The sequence below is a fragment of the Melitaea cinxia genome, chromosome 17 (genome assembly GCF_905220565.1).
Source record: "Melitaea cinxia chromosome 17, ilMelCinx1.1, whole genome shotgun sequence".
Taxonomy (NCBI): Eukaryota; Metazoa; Arthropoda; class Insecta; order Lepidoptera; family Nymphalidae; genus Melitaea; species Melitaea cinxia.
In genome coordinates, this window is record NC_059410.1 from 5,281,287 (window position 1) to 5,297,546 (window position 16,260).

A 16,260-nucleotide genomic window follows, 5' to 3' on the forward strand; every position below is an offset into this window, starting at 1 on the left:
TTTTTAAAACGATGTTTAATTTAGCATTGTATAATAATAATAAGCGTAATAGGATGTTTTACAAAGGAATTTGTAGCATTTTACGTACGCTGTAAGAAAATATTGTCCCTTCGAAATAAATACTTACAATAGTGGGTAAATTACTTTCGAATACCATAATATATTTGTGCGAATCAATTTTAGTAACCTGTAAATTTTATTTTGAATACAATCTTATGCATCTGCTATACCTATATTTTACTCAAAAAATAAAATAAAATAAATATAACTTAAAATAGACCTAAAGAATACCCTACCTTTTATTTACGCTGGGTATATGCTGTGTGGTAAAAATCATTTTTTTACTAAAACCTCTGGTAGACCGGACTCCACCGAACGCGAGCTCCCGTAGTTTCCCGCGGGGTTGAATTCAACCCCAGCACTCATTCTACCGCACGGCGCTGACCTCGCATCTCCCGCATAATATGACAAGCGTGCGCTACTAGAGACGCAATTTTTTGCTCATAACTCACAAGTGTGTTCTACACTTAGAACAAAAACGTTTATTTAATTTTGAAGAGTATGAATCAAGCTTTAGTTTCCTATATAAAAAGTGTAATAAATGTCCGTATATCAATTATAAAATCGCGCTTGTTTTAGAGGGAGGGGGAAAAAGTGGTCTTGGTGCAAAAACATGTCGAAAAAATATAGTAAGTAGTAGTAGTAGTAGTCGAAAAAATATTTTATACATTTGTCGTTGATTCTACTTATTTTGTTTCCCAATAGTATCTATCTAGCTCTAACAGCAAAAGAAATATATTCTGATACAGCAAAGTTTCTTTTTTATATTTGAAAATAGGTGGTCTATATAAAAGGTGAACATTTCAATTACACCTTGTAAAGCAATTACCGTAGGTACGGGGTTTGTACTTCATAGTTAATTTAGAAAAACCAACGCAACGATAAAACTAAAAACAATATTTTTTGGGCGCTAATATCCAAAGAGGGCGAGAAACTAGGATATTTTTTTCGAAACATATTTTACGTATCCTCTACAAATAGCATTATAAATATTCATAAAGTACACAAAATACCTTTCGCATCAGTGTATAATATGAATACAATTTTTTTTTATTAAGACAATAAGAAAACTCGATTCAAACATAGAGCATAACGGTGCAGAAATTGGCGGGTACGGGGAGACTTTGACTGGTTGAATCTTACTAAATTTCTATGAAGAGCGAATGAATGTTTGTTCCAATTGGTGTCTAATTTCGTACTAAATATATTAAAATGCGGCTGTAAATTATTTTAGGCTCTATTTTTATCATATATGGTTTCAAAACGAGTTAGTCATCTGGGGTTGAATTCAAGCTCGCGGTAAACTGCGGAGACAAAATTTGTGGTATGAATTCAACCCCGCGGTAGACTACAGAGTACAAAACTTATGAGATCGTGACATATGCGTAGAGATAAATGATCGGGGGTTGAATTCAACTCCACGGTGGACAAGTCATTAATCACCATTTTTAAAGTATTTCCGTCAAAAGTATTTACGTCAAACCTTTTTGTGACAATAAACTGAACCGAAGTTTAGTTTAAATTAAAAAATCGGTCGTAGAAGGGGCCAGATTTTGTATTTTTTGTCCATAAGATGTTTCTTATACTTAAATCAAACAATTGTTTAGCGGACTCTGCATTTAGGAATAAAAACGGGTTGCTTCAGTTTTAACATTCCTCGACGGCCTATCAGTCGGTGTCTTAAATGTAATAACGCTATTTACAATAACAAAGTGTTATACAATCGTCCAATTCTATCTACTCTATCGAGGATACTTAAATAACTAGGTAGTATAAAAAAACAGCTAACTAAAGAATCGGCATATCAAGCGTAAAAGCTAAACTGTTTTTAATGTGTTCAAACTTTAAATGAATACGATTAAACTATCGAACATTATTGCGTTTGGAAGTTTTGGTTATGATCGAGGGTTCGTTAATAATAACAATACAACTAATCTACAATTTAAAATCACTATACGAACTAACAGTTGTAATATCACCGTTTTCCCATACCTGAACACAATATTCGATTTTATAGTTCGACACTCACTTGGTGTTTATCGTCGGTGACCTGACAGGATAGGTCTACGGGGGAGCCTCTGGCTCGACGGGTGTAGATCAGCTGGGTTGCTCATCGCTCTCTCTGTGTACGAGGACTCGGACGACGGTCGGTGGAGCGGAGGGGGGAGGTGCGGCGTCAGGTGAGGCCTCCGTCACAAGGATACTGACCGAGCTGTTTGCGTGGGGAGAGGGCGTACTCGGCCGCGCTGGGGGCTCTGGTCGACGCGCCGAATTACGTCGTGAGGTTATACGAAGTGAACCTGGAATTGAAGTGTTTCGAAACTAATAATCTATTAATAACATGCTAAGTTAGGTAATTTATGTTTTGATTTAAATATTTCTACTTTTGTTAAATAAATTGAAACTTTTCTATCTGAAAAAAGTTTTAGTTATCAACATAAAATACGTCCATAACTCTTATGTGTGCTATTATGTTTTGCCTTTTTTATACCAGGACAATCATTATACTTATGTATGGACATAAGTTCCTAAATTCCGTGCGGTTCCTTTGACACATCCCAACAACTTTAAAGATCAGTTGGTCTATCATATTTATAATTTACACAATTTAAAATAAATAGTAACGTAGCAATAACATTAATCTTACAACATTGATTATTTAAAAAGGAAGCGTTAGTTCCATTAAAGATGGCAGGATACATGGAATAAAGACAACACAAGGCCATACATGCATAATATAACATATTTCCAGTTGTCTATTTTTTATAGCAGACCATTCAAAGCTAGCGATAGAATGAGGGAAAATCTAGCAGACATGCAAAGCATTGAAGTATATGAATTAAAAAAAATATTGTTAAGAAAAATTGAAAGGGTAATTAATAAAGTCATTCCAAGTCGATATGAATTTATATTTAAATAACTTTTAGGACAGGTAAGGAATTCCCTCAGGATCGTGAAGGCTTGTTATTTCGATGTCTGTTTCAAATTCTTCAAATATTTTTAGTAAAAAATGCAATTAAAGCAACAATTTTCGAATGAAACTTAAATATAACAATATTTAATAAAAATCATTTGAAAAATTTAGTGGCACAAGCCTTCAAAGTTTTTTTACTTTAACTTTTTTTTCTAATGAAGAGCTTCGCTCTAACTAATCCACGAATGACATTTTCTTGTATAGAAACACGCATTTTAGAGTTTTAATTTTTTATTCAACGTTTTCTTAAGCTGGCGTCCTTCTATTTAACTGCGATATCAGAATCCTATAACCTAAATATGCCGCTTACTTGACCTAATTATCTCTATATCTAATCTATGTATATAAAATTCTCGTGTCACAATGTTAGTTACCATACTCCTCCGAAACGGCTGGACCGATTTTTATGAAATTTTGTGTGCATATTGGGTAGGTCTAAGAATCGGCCAACATCTATTTTTCACAACCCTAAGTTATAAGGGGAGGAGTAAGGGGGTTAATAATATATGGCAAAACAGCGTTTGCGGGGTCAGCTAGTTATTTATAAAATTAACGTCGTGTATACGTAAGTGTCGTGTCAAGTTGGTTACTTATAGCCGCTTTACGAGATGTCTTCCCGACACTTCACGTAATTTGTTCAAGAATAATTTCTGCTATGGGCAATCTTTATGTATAGAGATACAATATATGAACTCTTTTGCAAAAAAACGGGCACTTAACCAAAGAAATATTTTATAGTTACTATTAGTTTGTTTGACAATTTTAGGTATTGTTATCCTCAGGATTTTATAAATTAATTAGGAAGGAATAGTTTTCATCAGTTTTATCATAACATTTTGATTAAATTATTGAAAAATAATGTTTAAGCTCAAAACGCTATTATTGTACCTGCTCGCTAAATAAAATGGAACGCGTTAATTTGTTTGTTTTTCTTGAATACATTAAAAGCAGATAAAAGTTTAGTATTGAGAGTGTGACCCCCTCTTGCTAAAATCACAGCTTGCATTCGTCTGGGCATGCTAGCGAGTATATCTTTTATGGTTTCTTGGGGAATACGTTCCCACTCCGCGTTAATGACATTCTTTGGCTCTCTGATGGTCTGATGGCGGAACCGGCTGCACTGATCTCACTCGTCTCTTCAGAACGTCCCAGACATGCTCTATGGGATTGAGGTCCGAACTTCTAGCTGGCCAGTCCAAACGACGAATTCTGACTTCTAGCATATACGGTTCCACATCACCAGACCGGTGGGCGCGAGCGTTGTCGTCTATAAAAATTGATTTTTCGCCAAGAGTGGTTAAAGCGGGTTGTGCATAAGGAATTAGAACTTTCGTTATGTATCGGTGTCCAGTCAGTGTACCGTTTTCGATGAAAACTAACTCCGTACGATCCATAGAATTTATTTCTGCCCAAAACATAACAGAGCCCCCTCCATAAGGTGTGATTTCTTCAAAACATGCCTCTGCAAAGCGTTCTCCTCGTCTACGTAGCACTCGCCGACGTCGGTCTTCACCATGCAGAGATATCCTGGCTTCATCGGAGAACAATACCCTATCCCAGTCTTCATGAGTCATGAGTAGACTAATTTGCACATTTCTTACTTCTTCGAGGCTGTTCTTGAGGTCCACATAAGAAGATTTGCGATTTCTCAACGCTTGATTAACTAGAAAACGATCATCCCGTGGTTCGGTACAAGTCTTTCTGCCAGAACCAGGCCTTCTCTTGACGGAACCGGTCTCTTGATAGCGCTGCCAGGTCTTTTGATTTGTCGACCGACTCACACTTAGTATCTGAGCCACGAAGCATTGACTGCAATCTTCTTCAAGCAGCGCAATAATTTTGCTCGCTTTCATCACTTTATCTACCAATTTCGAGATTGCTAAACAGCAATAACAATATTTTTAAATGTCAAGGACCTCAGAATATTTAATAAAAATTGACAAAAAGTTGATTAGAGTCGATATTAACTATAGGGAATTCGCGCCACAAAATGTAGTTAAAAGTTGTTTTCTTTGAAAACCAGGCTCAATCAAAAATTTGAATTTGGAATGTACTCTTATAAACATTATGGCACTTTTATAACTGACCAGTAACATGTTCAAATGATTAAAACCTTTTTGGTATTTTATTTTTTTCAGCCAGGAAGAAAAACGAAACCGCCCGTTTTTTTTTTGCAAATGAGTGTATATGGCCCTAAAAGGAAGGACGCCAGTTTAATAATGATATATATATATATATATATATATATATATATATATATATATATATATATATATATCATATGATTTGAGTAGTTAAAGATTATTTTTTAGTCCGAAGCCCTTCGGTCTCCATCTAACTAAGGGAAAAGACACAAAAAGCATAACATTACATATGAACCTGCACGTTTCGGGCCGGTGTCCTCGTCTACTGCGTCCTGATGTCGAAGGAACAGCGGTAACCCGTACGCTGATCTACGCCTAGCAGGAGCAGTCTCTGACCCACCAGCCTAACAGTAACCATACAATATACTTTGACGTGATCTCGCCGTTAAGGAGATCTCATCGTTAAGAGGTAATCCTGATTTGATTACGTTACATTATAGACTGGCTTCAATAGAAAATAATATACTTAAATAGCATCAACAAATATCAATACAATATGAATTTGTTTAGCAACTGCGCTTATGATTTCACTTGCTTGTCTTTATGTTGTTTGTCAATGGTAAGAATATCGACTACCATAAAACCACGTCCAAACCTTTTATTTTATATATTTTATATATATGTATATAATTACAGGCATATAGCTGTTTCGCCCGTGTTTAGTTTATATCTCCGTCAGCTTACTTCACATAAATGGTTACTGTTTTATTTCCAGGCATAGAAACGTGATACTTAACAGCCAACGTATATATATGGACGCATGACGGAAGTTGAGTAGTTTTAGTGTGACTAAGAATAATAACACGTGACAATTATGATAAATAGTGCGTCTGAATATTTACACATTATATTTTATGATTAATGGAAAAATTAACAAAGTTAATTGATGGTTGCGTTTTGTAAAATTATTTTACAATAAAATGATTCTAAAAATAAGATCATAACTTGAAGCGACGCAGAACGCATATTAAGATAGTAAACGTCCCCTGTCATTTAAAAAAATTGGAATCAGCATTAATTTCTACATCAAATACCAATCAAATATAAGAGATATGTACTAAGCATCTAGTACTTAACGATACAACTGAAAGTAGATATATAAGTATTGGCAACGAGAGACGCATTCGTAGGTAAAGCTATAAAAATCATTGATTTAACTATTAATTTAAGGCTGATGTAAATTTACGTATATCTAAATACTCTTATATAATTATGTACTCTAAGTTAAATTGTAGATACCTGTTCATTAGGCTGTGCACCAGGTAACAGTAGGAGTGGCAAGTTAAGCCAAGCTCCACCGATGTCACTTAAGTCTGAAGCATCAGAAGCTCTCGAAGACTTCCGACTTGAAGCGTGGGATCCTCTACGTACGTGTAACAACGCACTGAGGCGACCTCCCCAACCATGCCCTGGTGACCATTTTGTACTCTCTTCTTCTTGTGATGGACTACGATTTTTTCTCCTGTGAAATGTAAACAAAGCATGAAATTTGATTGATAAGTTTATATATAATATAGTAGATTAAAAAATCAAAACTTATCTATCCTTGTCTCAAAAAGGTTATACAATCGACTCTCGTTCATTCAAACCTGCGATAATTCGAACCTCTCTATAATTTAAAGTCATCACGAGTTCCCTAAAAATCTCTTGATATTTCGAACTAAATCAATACATTTCTATGCACTTGGTAATTCGAACGAAAAAACCATTGCCACGTAACAAAACGACGCGTTAATTCGAACTCATCGGGAATTCAAAGTTCAAACACTCGACAATTCAAAGTTGCAGAGAGAAAAAAAAACAGAAAGCTTGTAAGTAGATAGGTACATTTCGAGACAAGTTCAAACTTGTAAATACATGTATCATCGTACACGAGTCTTTTTTATTATGATTAGTTTCCGCACGAATCGGTTTGTTATGTTTCAGTTAGTGTCACTCTTTCGTTGTATAGTTAGTTATCAGTCCTAAAAAGTATAAATGCTTGACGATTGCTGAAAAGAAGAAATAGATCGAAAAAGTAGAGGGAGATGAGAAGAAAGGTGACTTTTGTCATTGTTAAAGAATAGCAGTTAATAAATTTGTATGTAATAATTGATCGATACTTAATAATTCGAAGTTTTATTTATTTGCTCTCAAAAATTTCGAACCATTTGATATTTCAAACACTCGATAATTCGTAATATTTTTCAAGTCACCTGAGTTTCGAATTGACGAGAGTTGACTGTATGTGCAAGATGAAGGCTTGAGCTATATCATGAAAAATCGGGGCCCGGACCTTCTTGTCCGGGTCTACCGCCGGGGCGAGGTGGCGAATGCTAGCGCGACCCCATCTCGCCCCACCCAGGCAGAGGCCTGCTCACACGTGGTTGTTTTTTTAGTCAGCAGGAGTCTGACATAACCCTCTGGCGCCCCCGCGCTGGAGATGATGAGATGGTTTTTTCCCACGTAAAAACAAAATATCATGAAAAATACATACTATTTACTCACTTTACATACTCTCTCCACGCCCTCTGTACCGTTCGTGCAGCTTTGTCTTGTCTCTTCCATATTCTCGTCGAAGAAACTATTTCTAATTCTTTTCTCGTTGGGAATTGTTTCTTAAACTTAATATCCATTTGCTCTTGTAGTTGTCTAAACGTATCTGTTTCCTCCACATGACCTAGTACATGCTTAACCAGTGCATGTAAAATGTCTAGGCAGTGGATTTTATTACCCTTAGCTATAGGTAAATTAAAACTAACAAGAGCAACTGTATTCGGTTTAGATATACCTAAGGGAGGATCTAACGAAGCTATGAAATCTGATAGTTGAGCAAAACTTATAAATTGAGTTGCATGCGGATCGTACCTAAAAAGAAATAAACAATTTAGTTTATTAATTAATTAATTTCTTTATTGAAAACCAAATAAAACAAAGTGGTGCCTAATAAAATTATCTTACTTGGACCATCTTATATAGAACATTTCCAAGTCATCTTCTACGATACCAATCTCTTCTTCTTGGTGTGCTTGATTGAAATTCTCAAGGATAATAGCAATGTACATGTTAATCACAATCATATAGCTAATAATAATAAACGAAGTAAAATATGTAATAGCTAGTAGAGGACTTCCACAGTTTCCATTCGAATGACCATGATCTCCCAGCTCACAATCAGGAGGTTGAATCATTAAAGATTCTAAAACATCATTCCAGCCAGCTGATGTCATAAGACTAAAAACAAAGTAAAAGCAACTTTGAATGAAATAGTTACCCAGGCCAGTAAATGCATTTCTTCTACTCTTTGAAGTTAGTGTAAGCACACAAATAGAAATATGCTAGAATATGCTTGGTTTATTTATTTTAAAATATTAGCCCTAATTAAGTTTTAGGGATAAAGGAAATAGACCTTAGAATAAGAAATGTCTAGGAAATTTAATGCCATCAATATGGTTTAGGTTAATTAAAATTCACTTACCGAAAAAGCAATTGCATACTTCTGCCGAAAGTTTGAAAATTGACTATATCATCAAGGGCACCTTGCTCCTTGACATGTCCGAACACAGACATACCAATTATAGCGTAGATAAAGGTGATTAACGCAAGTAATGCGCCGATGTTGAAAAGCGCGGGTAGAGACACTACTAGCGCAAACAACAGCTTCCTAATGCCTTTAGCGGCCTGGAAATTGATTTTAAAATACAAATATATATTAAAATAACAAACAATAAAAAATTTTAAAACAAACCACAAATCTCATTTTTTAAATAGTTTTTTTTATAAAAAATTCTTACTCCAATAACTGATTCCTGAAGGTTAAAGAAGTAATAAAAGCTTTTATACTTTTTATACTGAAATAGATTACAATATACTTACTTTAATCAGTCTTAAAATTCTTCCTATGCGAAATACTCGAACTACTCGTAGTAGAGTTGGGGATATTGGTAAGTCTATCATTATGTCCTCCATAACAATACCTAAAATAGATGCTAAAACTAGCAGGAAATCAAACACGTTCCAAGGTACTGTGAAGTAATGGTAACGTAGACCGATAATTTTAACAATAGCCTCTGAAAATAAAACATAATTTTTGAAAACATAAAGTTTATGAGTAAATTATCAAAATTTCAGAATGACTTACCTAATCCAAAAACTGTGGTAAAAAATGCGTTACTAACTTCTAAAACAAAGAAAACGGAATGTGGTTGATCGTAATGTTCGATGCCCATAGTTAGCATGTTTAGGAATATCAAAACGAATATCGCTATTTCGAATCTTCTCGAATTGGATAAATCGTAAAACATGGCTAGAAATTGATTCCTTGGTCTTTTGATTACTTTCTGGGGCTTTTTTCTACCTAATTTTTTCATTGCTGTATAATAATGCTTCTGGCTTTCCGTTAGAAACATTTCTAACACACCGCCTTCGTACTAAAAGTAGAATTAAAAACGTATAAAAAAAAAACAGGTAAGTAAATTTTGTGGAATTACTATCAATACATGAATTAAAAATGTAACGGGTAGCTGTCTGTACATTTAAGATATTTGAGAAAAAATATTATTGGAACCATTATCAACGCAAATAGCACCCAATATAATGATTATCAGAATTTTTTTCTGTTTGTCTGTGCGTTTGTCCATGCTAATCTCAGAAACAACTTATCCGATTTAGATTTGGTTTTACTTATATATTGTGACAAGTTTAACTTAAGACTTAGTGCGTGTTTCATGTCAATCGGTTCATAAATAAAAAAGTTATGCCAATTTAAAGAATCACGTTGAACATGTAAAGTCAGTATTCCACGCGGACGAAGTCGTGAGCACAGCTAGTTAAATAATATAAACATTGCTCTTACCTTTTTCTTGAGCATATTAAAATTGTCTATGATTACTCCTATAAATAGATTTAAAGTGAAAAAAGATCCGCATACGATAAATATCACAAAATAAATGTATGCATATAGATTCGCTTCTCTCGATGGTTGTAAATCTACTCCTCTAGCGTCTACAGCATCCGCCATTACTTCCATCCAACCTTCAAATGTAGCTACTTGAAATAAAGCTAAATATGCTATTCCAACATGATCAAAGGATATTTTAGAATTTATCCAAGAGAAGTTATTGTAGTAGCACTCCCACTTATCATTAATTATCTAAAATAAACGATGACAGTTTTAGCACAAAGCATTCAATGTAAATATGATCTGGTCAAAAGAAATCTTACCTCTAGCGGTAATAATTCACCCTCAGCATTGACACATTTAAAAAACTTTCCTCCGAAAAACTGTACCCCCATTATCGAAAATATCAACCAAAACACTAAACATACTAGTAATACATTAAAAATACTAGGTATTGCATACATTAGAGCATTAACTACTATCCGCATTCCTTGCCACCGAGAAATAGCTCTTAATGGTCTCAGTGCTCTTAACGTCCTCAGAGACCTCAAAACCTTTAAATTTTCATTTTCTTCTATTAATAAACTAAACACGGACACCTGAAAATTTAAAAATACTTTAGAAAAAAAGAGTTTTTCATAAAAAATGATTATATTAATTCAATTTTCAATACTTACAAAAACTATAGTAAAATCCAGCAATGTCCAAAAACTTGTAAAGTATCTGTAGAAACCCAACGCTATCCATTTGAAAAACATTTCAATAACAAATATCATGCAGAAGCTGAGATTTGTCCAGTATAGAATTTTCTTGAGTGGTTTATTTTTTTCCAGGTGTATGTCTTCGAAGCATAGTGTGATACTAGAGGCGAATATCAGAACCAGAACGAACCATTCGAAAGCAGGTGTATCAACGTAACGAAGAACAAATGTACGTATAAACATCCATCTTTGACCAAACTTTGTTCGAATACATGCATCCCAGCAAGAACATCTGAAAAAAAAATAGGTAAGAATGTTCCTCAGATTGTTTTATTTATTAAACTGTGAGTACATTATAATACACACTGTTTATAGCATTGTCGAGGAAAACAATCTTGAGGTACTTTAGGTTCTTTTCGTTTTCCAAACCCAGGAAATTTTCCCATAGGGTCTATGTACTGTCCCTTAGAGTTTTTCCTACCGCCAACGGTTAATTCATCAACGTATGAAACTAATGTTTGCCAGGGATGTTTCATATCTTCTTCACCAGGCCTGGTTATAGACTCCTTAAGGTGTCTCAGTTGTTCCATTTCATTTCGTCTGTACTTTTCTGGAGTCGTTTTACTAGATATTTGAGCCATTTCGTAGTGTTCATTTTCTTCTAAAATAAAAAAAGCACTCAATTTTGGACTTAATTTAAACCAATATTTAATTTATTTTTCAAATCTTACCTCTTGAATCTGATGGTTGTGTATGGTATCCAGATGACATTTGATTAAGCAATTTTTGAGCTGTGACTTTGTCAGAACTACTTGTTTCGTCTAGGTTTTCTTTCGAATCTTCTCTTATACTAGTGATTTTATGTTCAGCGGCCAAATCTCGAACGTCTTTTAATGTTTCTTGGCTACCGTGATTAAAATTATTCCCTGTTTGATACAATGGAGGATAGGCAAAATCAGAGCCTACAGATATTGGCCTAAAATTTTAAATATTTAATTTATTTATTATCTATATTATTTTTTATAAAAAAAAATAGGAAGGATTTATACATAAATAATACTTTACCTGTTTAAAGCTTCTTGGTAGCTATGTCGATAAATATTGTCATGAGGAAATAATATAGTTTCCTGAATAGAAGCTGAACATCTTTGTTCATTGGAAATTGACATTTTTTTCTCTTTTATATTACGTTGTTGTAACATAAATTCGTTAACTAGCTCTTCTAATTTAGATTTTTTGTCAGTCTCTTTACTTCTAGATATAAGAAAACCTTTTTTTCTTACTATTGAACGTATTCTATCAAAACTCTTAGCTAATTTGGAATCTTCTCCAACTTCCTAGAAAATAAAGATATGTCTATCTTTATATTTATTATTTCAAGTAACTTTTAATTAACTAAGAAAATTTTAAACATACCTCTTTTTTATTTTTGAGTTCTTCACTGTTAAAGCTATTTAGCAACAAGGCAAGAAAGAGATTGAGCACCATAAAATTGCCCATAACGAGAGCAGGTAGAAATATGAAGAAGCAGCTTTCCGCTCCACTCGCCTGTTCTGCGCGCATGCAGTCCCACAGTGGCTCGATCCACTCTCCACACAATATGCGAAATATCATCATGAACGAGTGGAAGAAGTCATTGAAGTTCCATCTAATTATATAAAGGCAAACAATTAAATTCAACAGCTTACTTTTAAAATATGTAGAAAAGACCGGTTATCAAGAAACTTCGATATAAATAAATTTAGTATGGTATTTAACTTTATAAGTTAATACATATATTTTATGTATGACATTGTTTAATAATTCAAAACATATTTTCAAACGTTTTATAAAATGAATACCTGGGCACTGGATCCGGATCGAACTTTTCTGGTGTATAGGATTTAGAGAACAACTGCATACCAATAACAGCAAATATGTAAATAACTATAACTAGCACGAACGTTAAGTTACCAAGGGCACCTATTGTCGATATTATAATACTCAACAAAACTTTCATAGTAGTCCACGATTGAGCTAATTTTAACACTCGTAACTGAAAATGAAACATTTCATTAATACATTATTAGTGGTGTTTTAAATATTTTTACTTTTAGTTTTAGAATTCATTTTTTTTTTAAGTTAGCAATTATATGATAAAATGTATTAAATTCTTACCAATCTAAGGCCTCTTAATACTGAAAGGCCATCCACTAGCTCAAATATTAGGTCCAAGAGGCTAGCCGATACGATAATTAAATCAAATATATTCCACCCACAAGCAAAAAAGTCTTTACTCATCGCCATCACTTTCATTATACATTCTAAAGTAAATATTGAGGTGAAAACCTAAAATAGTAAGAACCCTTGGTTAGTTAGTTTTCGTTATGCGTAAATTATAGTTAAGTTTGTTAGCAATATCACATTCATTTGTTAATTTTGAATAATATTTATAAAGTACCTTATTTCCTATATCTAACGCCTGCCTGACATTTTCACTCATACCATGATGCTCTAGAGCCAGAAAAAGTGTATTTAGAACTATACATGTCGTTATGAACAGTTCAAACAGAGGATCTTTTACGATACCGTACAAGCAATTCTGAAATTGTAGCCATCCTTCGTAGTCTATACAACACGTCACGCAGCATTCACAATTCCTGTCCACAAGTTCATCTGTGACCAAATTACAAAAATTAGTAAAATTAACAATGGTTGCCAAAGATAAGCAAAAACACTTACGCTCACAAGTACGACAAAATTAGAAGAGAATGTTAACAGAACAATAGTAGCGGTAGAGCAAAAGCACAAAGAAGCTTATATTAGTATAAATATCGATGCGAAGCTTTCGTTTGCAGAATAATATATATAAGTGTAGGTTTTAATTATTATCAGAAAATTGTTCATGCATTGTAAGCGGATATTTGGGGCTGAAGAGAAAAACGCAGGAAATTTAAAGTATTAAATTTTGATTCACCAATACGTCTTTTTAACACATATGTACAATTTCCCATTTGAATCGCATAAAAGTTAATATAAATAAAAATAATTGAAAAAAAATTTTAGATAATTAATCCTGAAACGGACTTCAATGCGATTCTAAAGACACAGTGGACATAAAATTAACCAATCGCATCGAATCACCCTGCAGTCTTCCCAAAAGGAACAGGGGTGGACTGGGGGGCAGAAGCGTTGGCGTCTGTGTTTTACTAACCTGTGAAGTAAGTGCAATTTTGCTCGTAATTGCCCATATGAGATTTGTGCGTGGCTGCCAATAAACTGAGCTCATTAATTTTCGTCGTCTCCGCTTGCGGGAGGTCGGGTGCGCGCTTGTATGGCCAGTCCGCCCCTGACGATATTAATGAGGGTAGAAGCGAAATTGCAATAGTGTCGTAAAAATGTTCAATGAGGTCTAGCCCCATCAAAACGTGAAGCTAATGGTGTAGAGTACCAGCCACTAGGCAACCAGTAATCGTTTCTATAGCGTTAATAAATCTAGCTAGATATTTTTCAGTTTTTTTTTCGTCAGAAGTTTTTAAGGAAGTAAAAAACTTAAAATAGGATTTATTATTACAGGATGTCCTGGAATATTTCACAAAAATGGCAAATTTAAAGGTTAAAAAGGAATAAAAAAATATTTTTATGAAATATTCGTAATTTTGACGATTGAATTAAATTAACTTTATTAAGTATAAGTTATAGAGCGTTCATGTTTAGCAAAAAATCTACTCTTTTAGTAGCTTCTTATATAATGGTTATTACTTTATGTTGCGTTTAAATTATTTAATTTTTATTTCATTTTAATTGATGGCTTTCAAAAGTGTAGAAATAGCACATGATTTTGCCAATATCACGTAGTTTGAAGAAGACAAAAACATTTGAAGATTTTTCAAAATATATTTTTAAATGTACCAAACGAAGCTACTAAGCATGTCATTTGACTTTGGATTTTACGGTGCAATTTACAGCGTCCAAAATCAAACGGTTTTAGATTGTTTTTTAAGTAAAAGAAGACTAAAAATCTTACACGGTGCTTCTGATATCCAAAGAAACTATCATCTGACTGTAGATGCAAATTGAAATAGAGTGACTAGTTAGATTTTGATCATAAAAATACTAAATTAGGAGTGTTAAAACTACATTATATTGTTTGTAAAGTTTAAAAATGTATAGTAGATAAGAAAAAAAAAAAGAATTTATTTTGCAAAATATGCAAGCGTTCAGACGTTGGAAGAATTCTTATTAATTTATGTGTATATCATAAAAATAGAAAAAAATGTCAGTAACATGCACTCGAATATCCACGTATTGTATTTAACATTCAATTAAAATTCTATACTACTTGTTAAAAATAAATTGTATATAATATTTTGTCAAACGTAATATCCAAAGCATAGAACTGATACATTTGCTGCATCTCAGTGTTATTTATTGGTCTTATGCTTTTCAGTGTTAAAGCCGTGCCAATAAGGAGTATTATAATGCTACCAAACCAATTGCTAGTTACATTAAAATATAATCCCAAGTTTAAAGTGACTTTTGATAGCATTATATTTATGGGATAGAATTAAAGCTGTGCGAATAAAATATTTAAAATTTTACCTAGAACTACTATCTGATTAAGGTAGTCAGGATTTAGCGGATATCTTTCTTGGATGCTTCCTCTTTCATTTTTCTTAGTTTGTTCAACTTGTATTTCCGTCTTGGAACTATTCTTTGGTTTTGAAACATTCTCTTCCTTTTTATTTTCCTGAAACGTAACTTTATCCTGTAATTAGGAAAATTAAAACAGTTAGTTAATCCTTAAATCATTTTTTACGCCTTTGTTAAATTTATTTGTTGTTTATTTATTTTAATACATTAAGAGACCCTTTTTGGTTTGGAAATTATAAACAACTTTTTTCAACAGTTAAAATATTCTATATATATATATATATATATATATATATAGGGTTTTAGCGTAATAGCGTTTATAGGGGGATATATAGCGTTTTAGCGTAAACTCCATACAAATTATATAAAACACCTATGGCCAGTAATCGAAAGCAGATAAATTATTGAAAATGACCGTAAATCAAGAATTAAAAGTACATTTCACGTTCTAAACGTTAAATAAGTAATAATAATTATTAGGAAAATTGTTTTTACTATTTATATTCTATTGAAATCAAGTAATATTCAATTTTATCGTCATTTAATAATTGGTAACAATATTTGAACAATTAGCTGATTGGCTACTCTAAATTCTTTAATAGAACCACGTCCTTACTTGCTTAAGAGCTAATGTAGTTGGCGGATGTGGTGGTAAAAGATGTCTTCGGTGTGGGTGTGGTGCTTGGTCGTCGGATGTATGCTCGCCATCATCATGGTCGTCGACAACACCTGAGTCATCTAGAGATGACTCTCTATTGTTGCTGTGGTCACTGAGTTGCCGACCAGCGACGCTGAGTGTACCACGACCTATGGGATTGTTCCAAAATTTTAGACTGTTATGAAAATGATTTTTTTATGTGTTTGCTTTTC

The 16,260-nt window shown here is 33.4% G+C and overlaps 1 protein-coding gene and 1 long non-coding RNA gene across 2 annotated transcripts in view; one reads left to right on the forward strand and one right to left on the reverse strand.

Moving 5' to 3' along the window:
- Positions 1 to 2,157: 2,157 nt before the first annotated feature.
- The window catches only part of LOC123661686 (sodium channel protein 60E), a 167,558-nt gene continuing 153,455 nt past the window's right edge, over positions 2,158 to 16,260 (reverse strand). The window contains exons 10-30 of the mRNA XM_045596637.1: positions 16,007 to 16,197; positions 15,340 to 15,505; positions 13,952 to 14,086; positions 13,199 to 13,413; positions 12,916 to 13,086; positions 12,600 to 12,793; positions 12,175 to 12,406; positions 11,824 to 12,095; positions 11,490 to 11,734; positions 11,125 to 11,419; positions 10,735 to 11,050; positions 10,381 to 10,656; positions 10,013 to 10,309; positions 9,299 to 9,587; positions 9,034 to 9,227; positions 8,636 to 8,838; positions 8,119 to 8,391; positions 7,666 to 8,025; positions 6,418 to 6,640; positions 5,414 to 5,522; positions 2,158 to 2,360 (exon numbers count right to left, since the gene is read on the reverse strand). Of these exons, the coding sequence (XP_045452593.1) occupies positions 2,158 to 2,360; positions 5,414 to 5,522; positions 6,418 to 6,640; positions 7,666 to 8,025; positions 8,119 to 8,391; positions 8,636 to 8,838; positions 9,034 to 9,227; positions 9,299 to 9,587; positions 10,013 to 10,309; positions 10,381 to 10,656; positions 10,735 to 11,050; positions 11,125 to 11,419; positions 11,490 to 11,734; positions 11,824 to 12,095; positions 12,175 to 12,406; positions 12,600 to 12,793; positions 12,916 to 13,086; positions 13,199 to 13,413; positions 13,952 to 14,086; positions 15,340 to 15,505; positions 16,007 to 16,197 (4,859 nt within the window). The remainder of the gene's footprint in view (positions 2,361 to 5,413; positions 5,523 to 6,417; positions 6,641 to 7,665; positions 8,026 to 8,118; positions 8,392 to 8,635; positions 8,839 to 9,033; positions 9,228 to 9,298; positions 9,588 to 10,012; positions 10,310 to 10,380; positions 10,657 to 10,734; positions 11,051 to 11,124; positions 11,420 to 11,489; positions 11,735 to 11,823; positions 12,096 to 12,174; positions 12,407 to 12,599; positions 12,794 to 12,915; positions 13,087 to 13,198; positions 13,414 to 13,951; positions 14,087 to 15,339; positions 15,506 to 16,006; positions 16,198 to 16,260) is intronic.
- Positions 5,332 to 6,114, forward strand: LOC123661691. The gene is made up of 2 exons (XR_006744383.1): positions 5,332 to 5,587; positions 5,894 to 6,114. It is a non-coding gene; the product is annotated as an uncharacterized LOC123661691 (long non-coding RNA).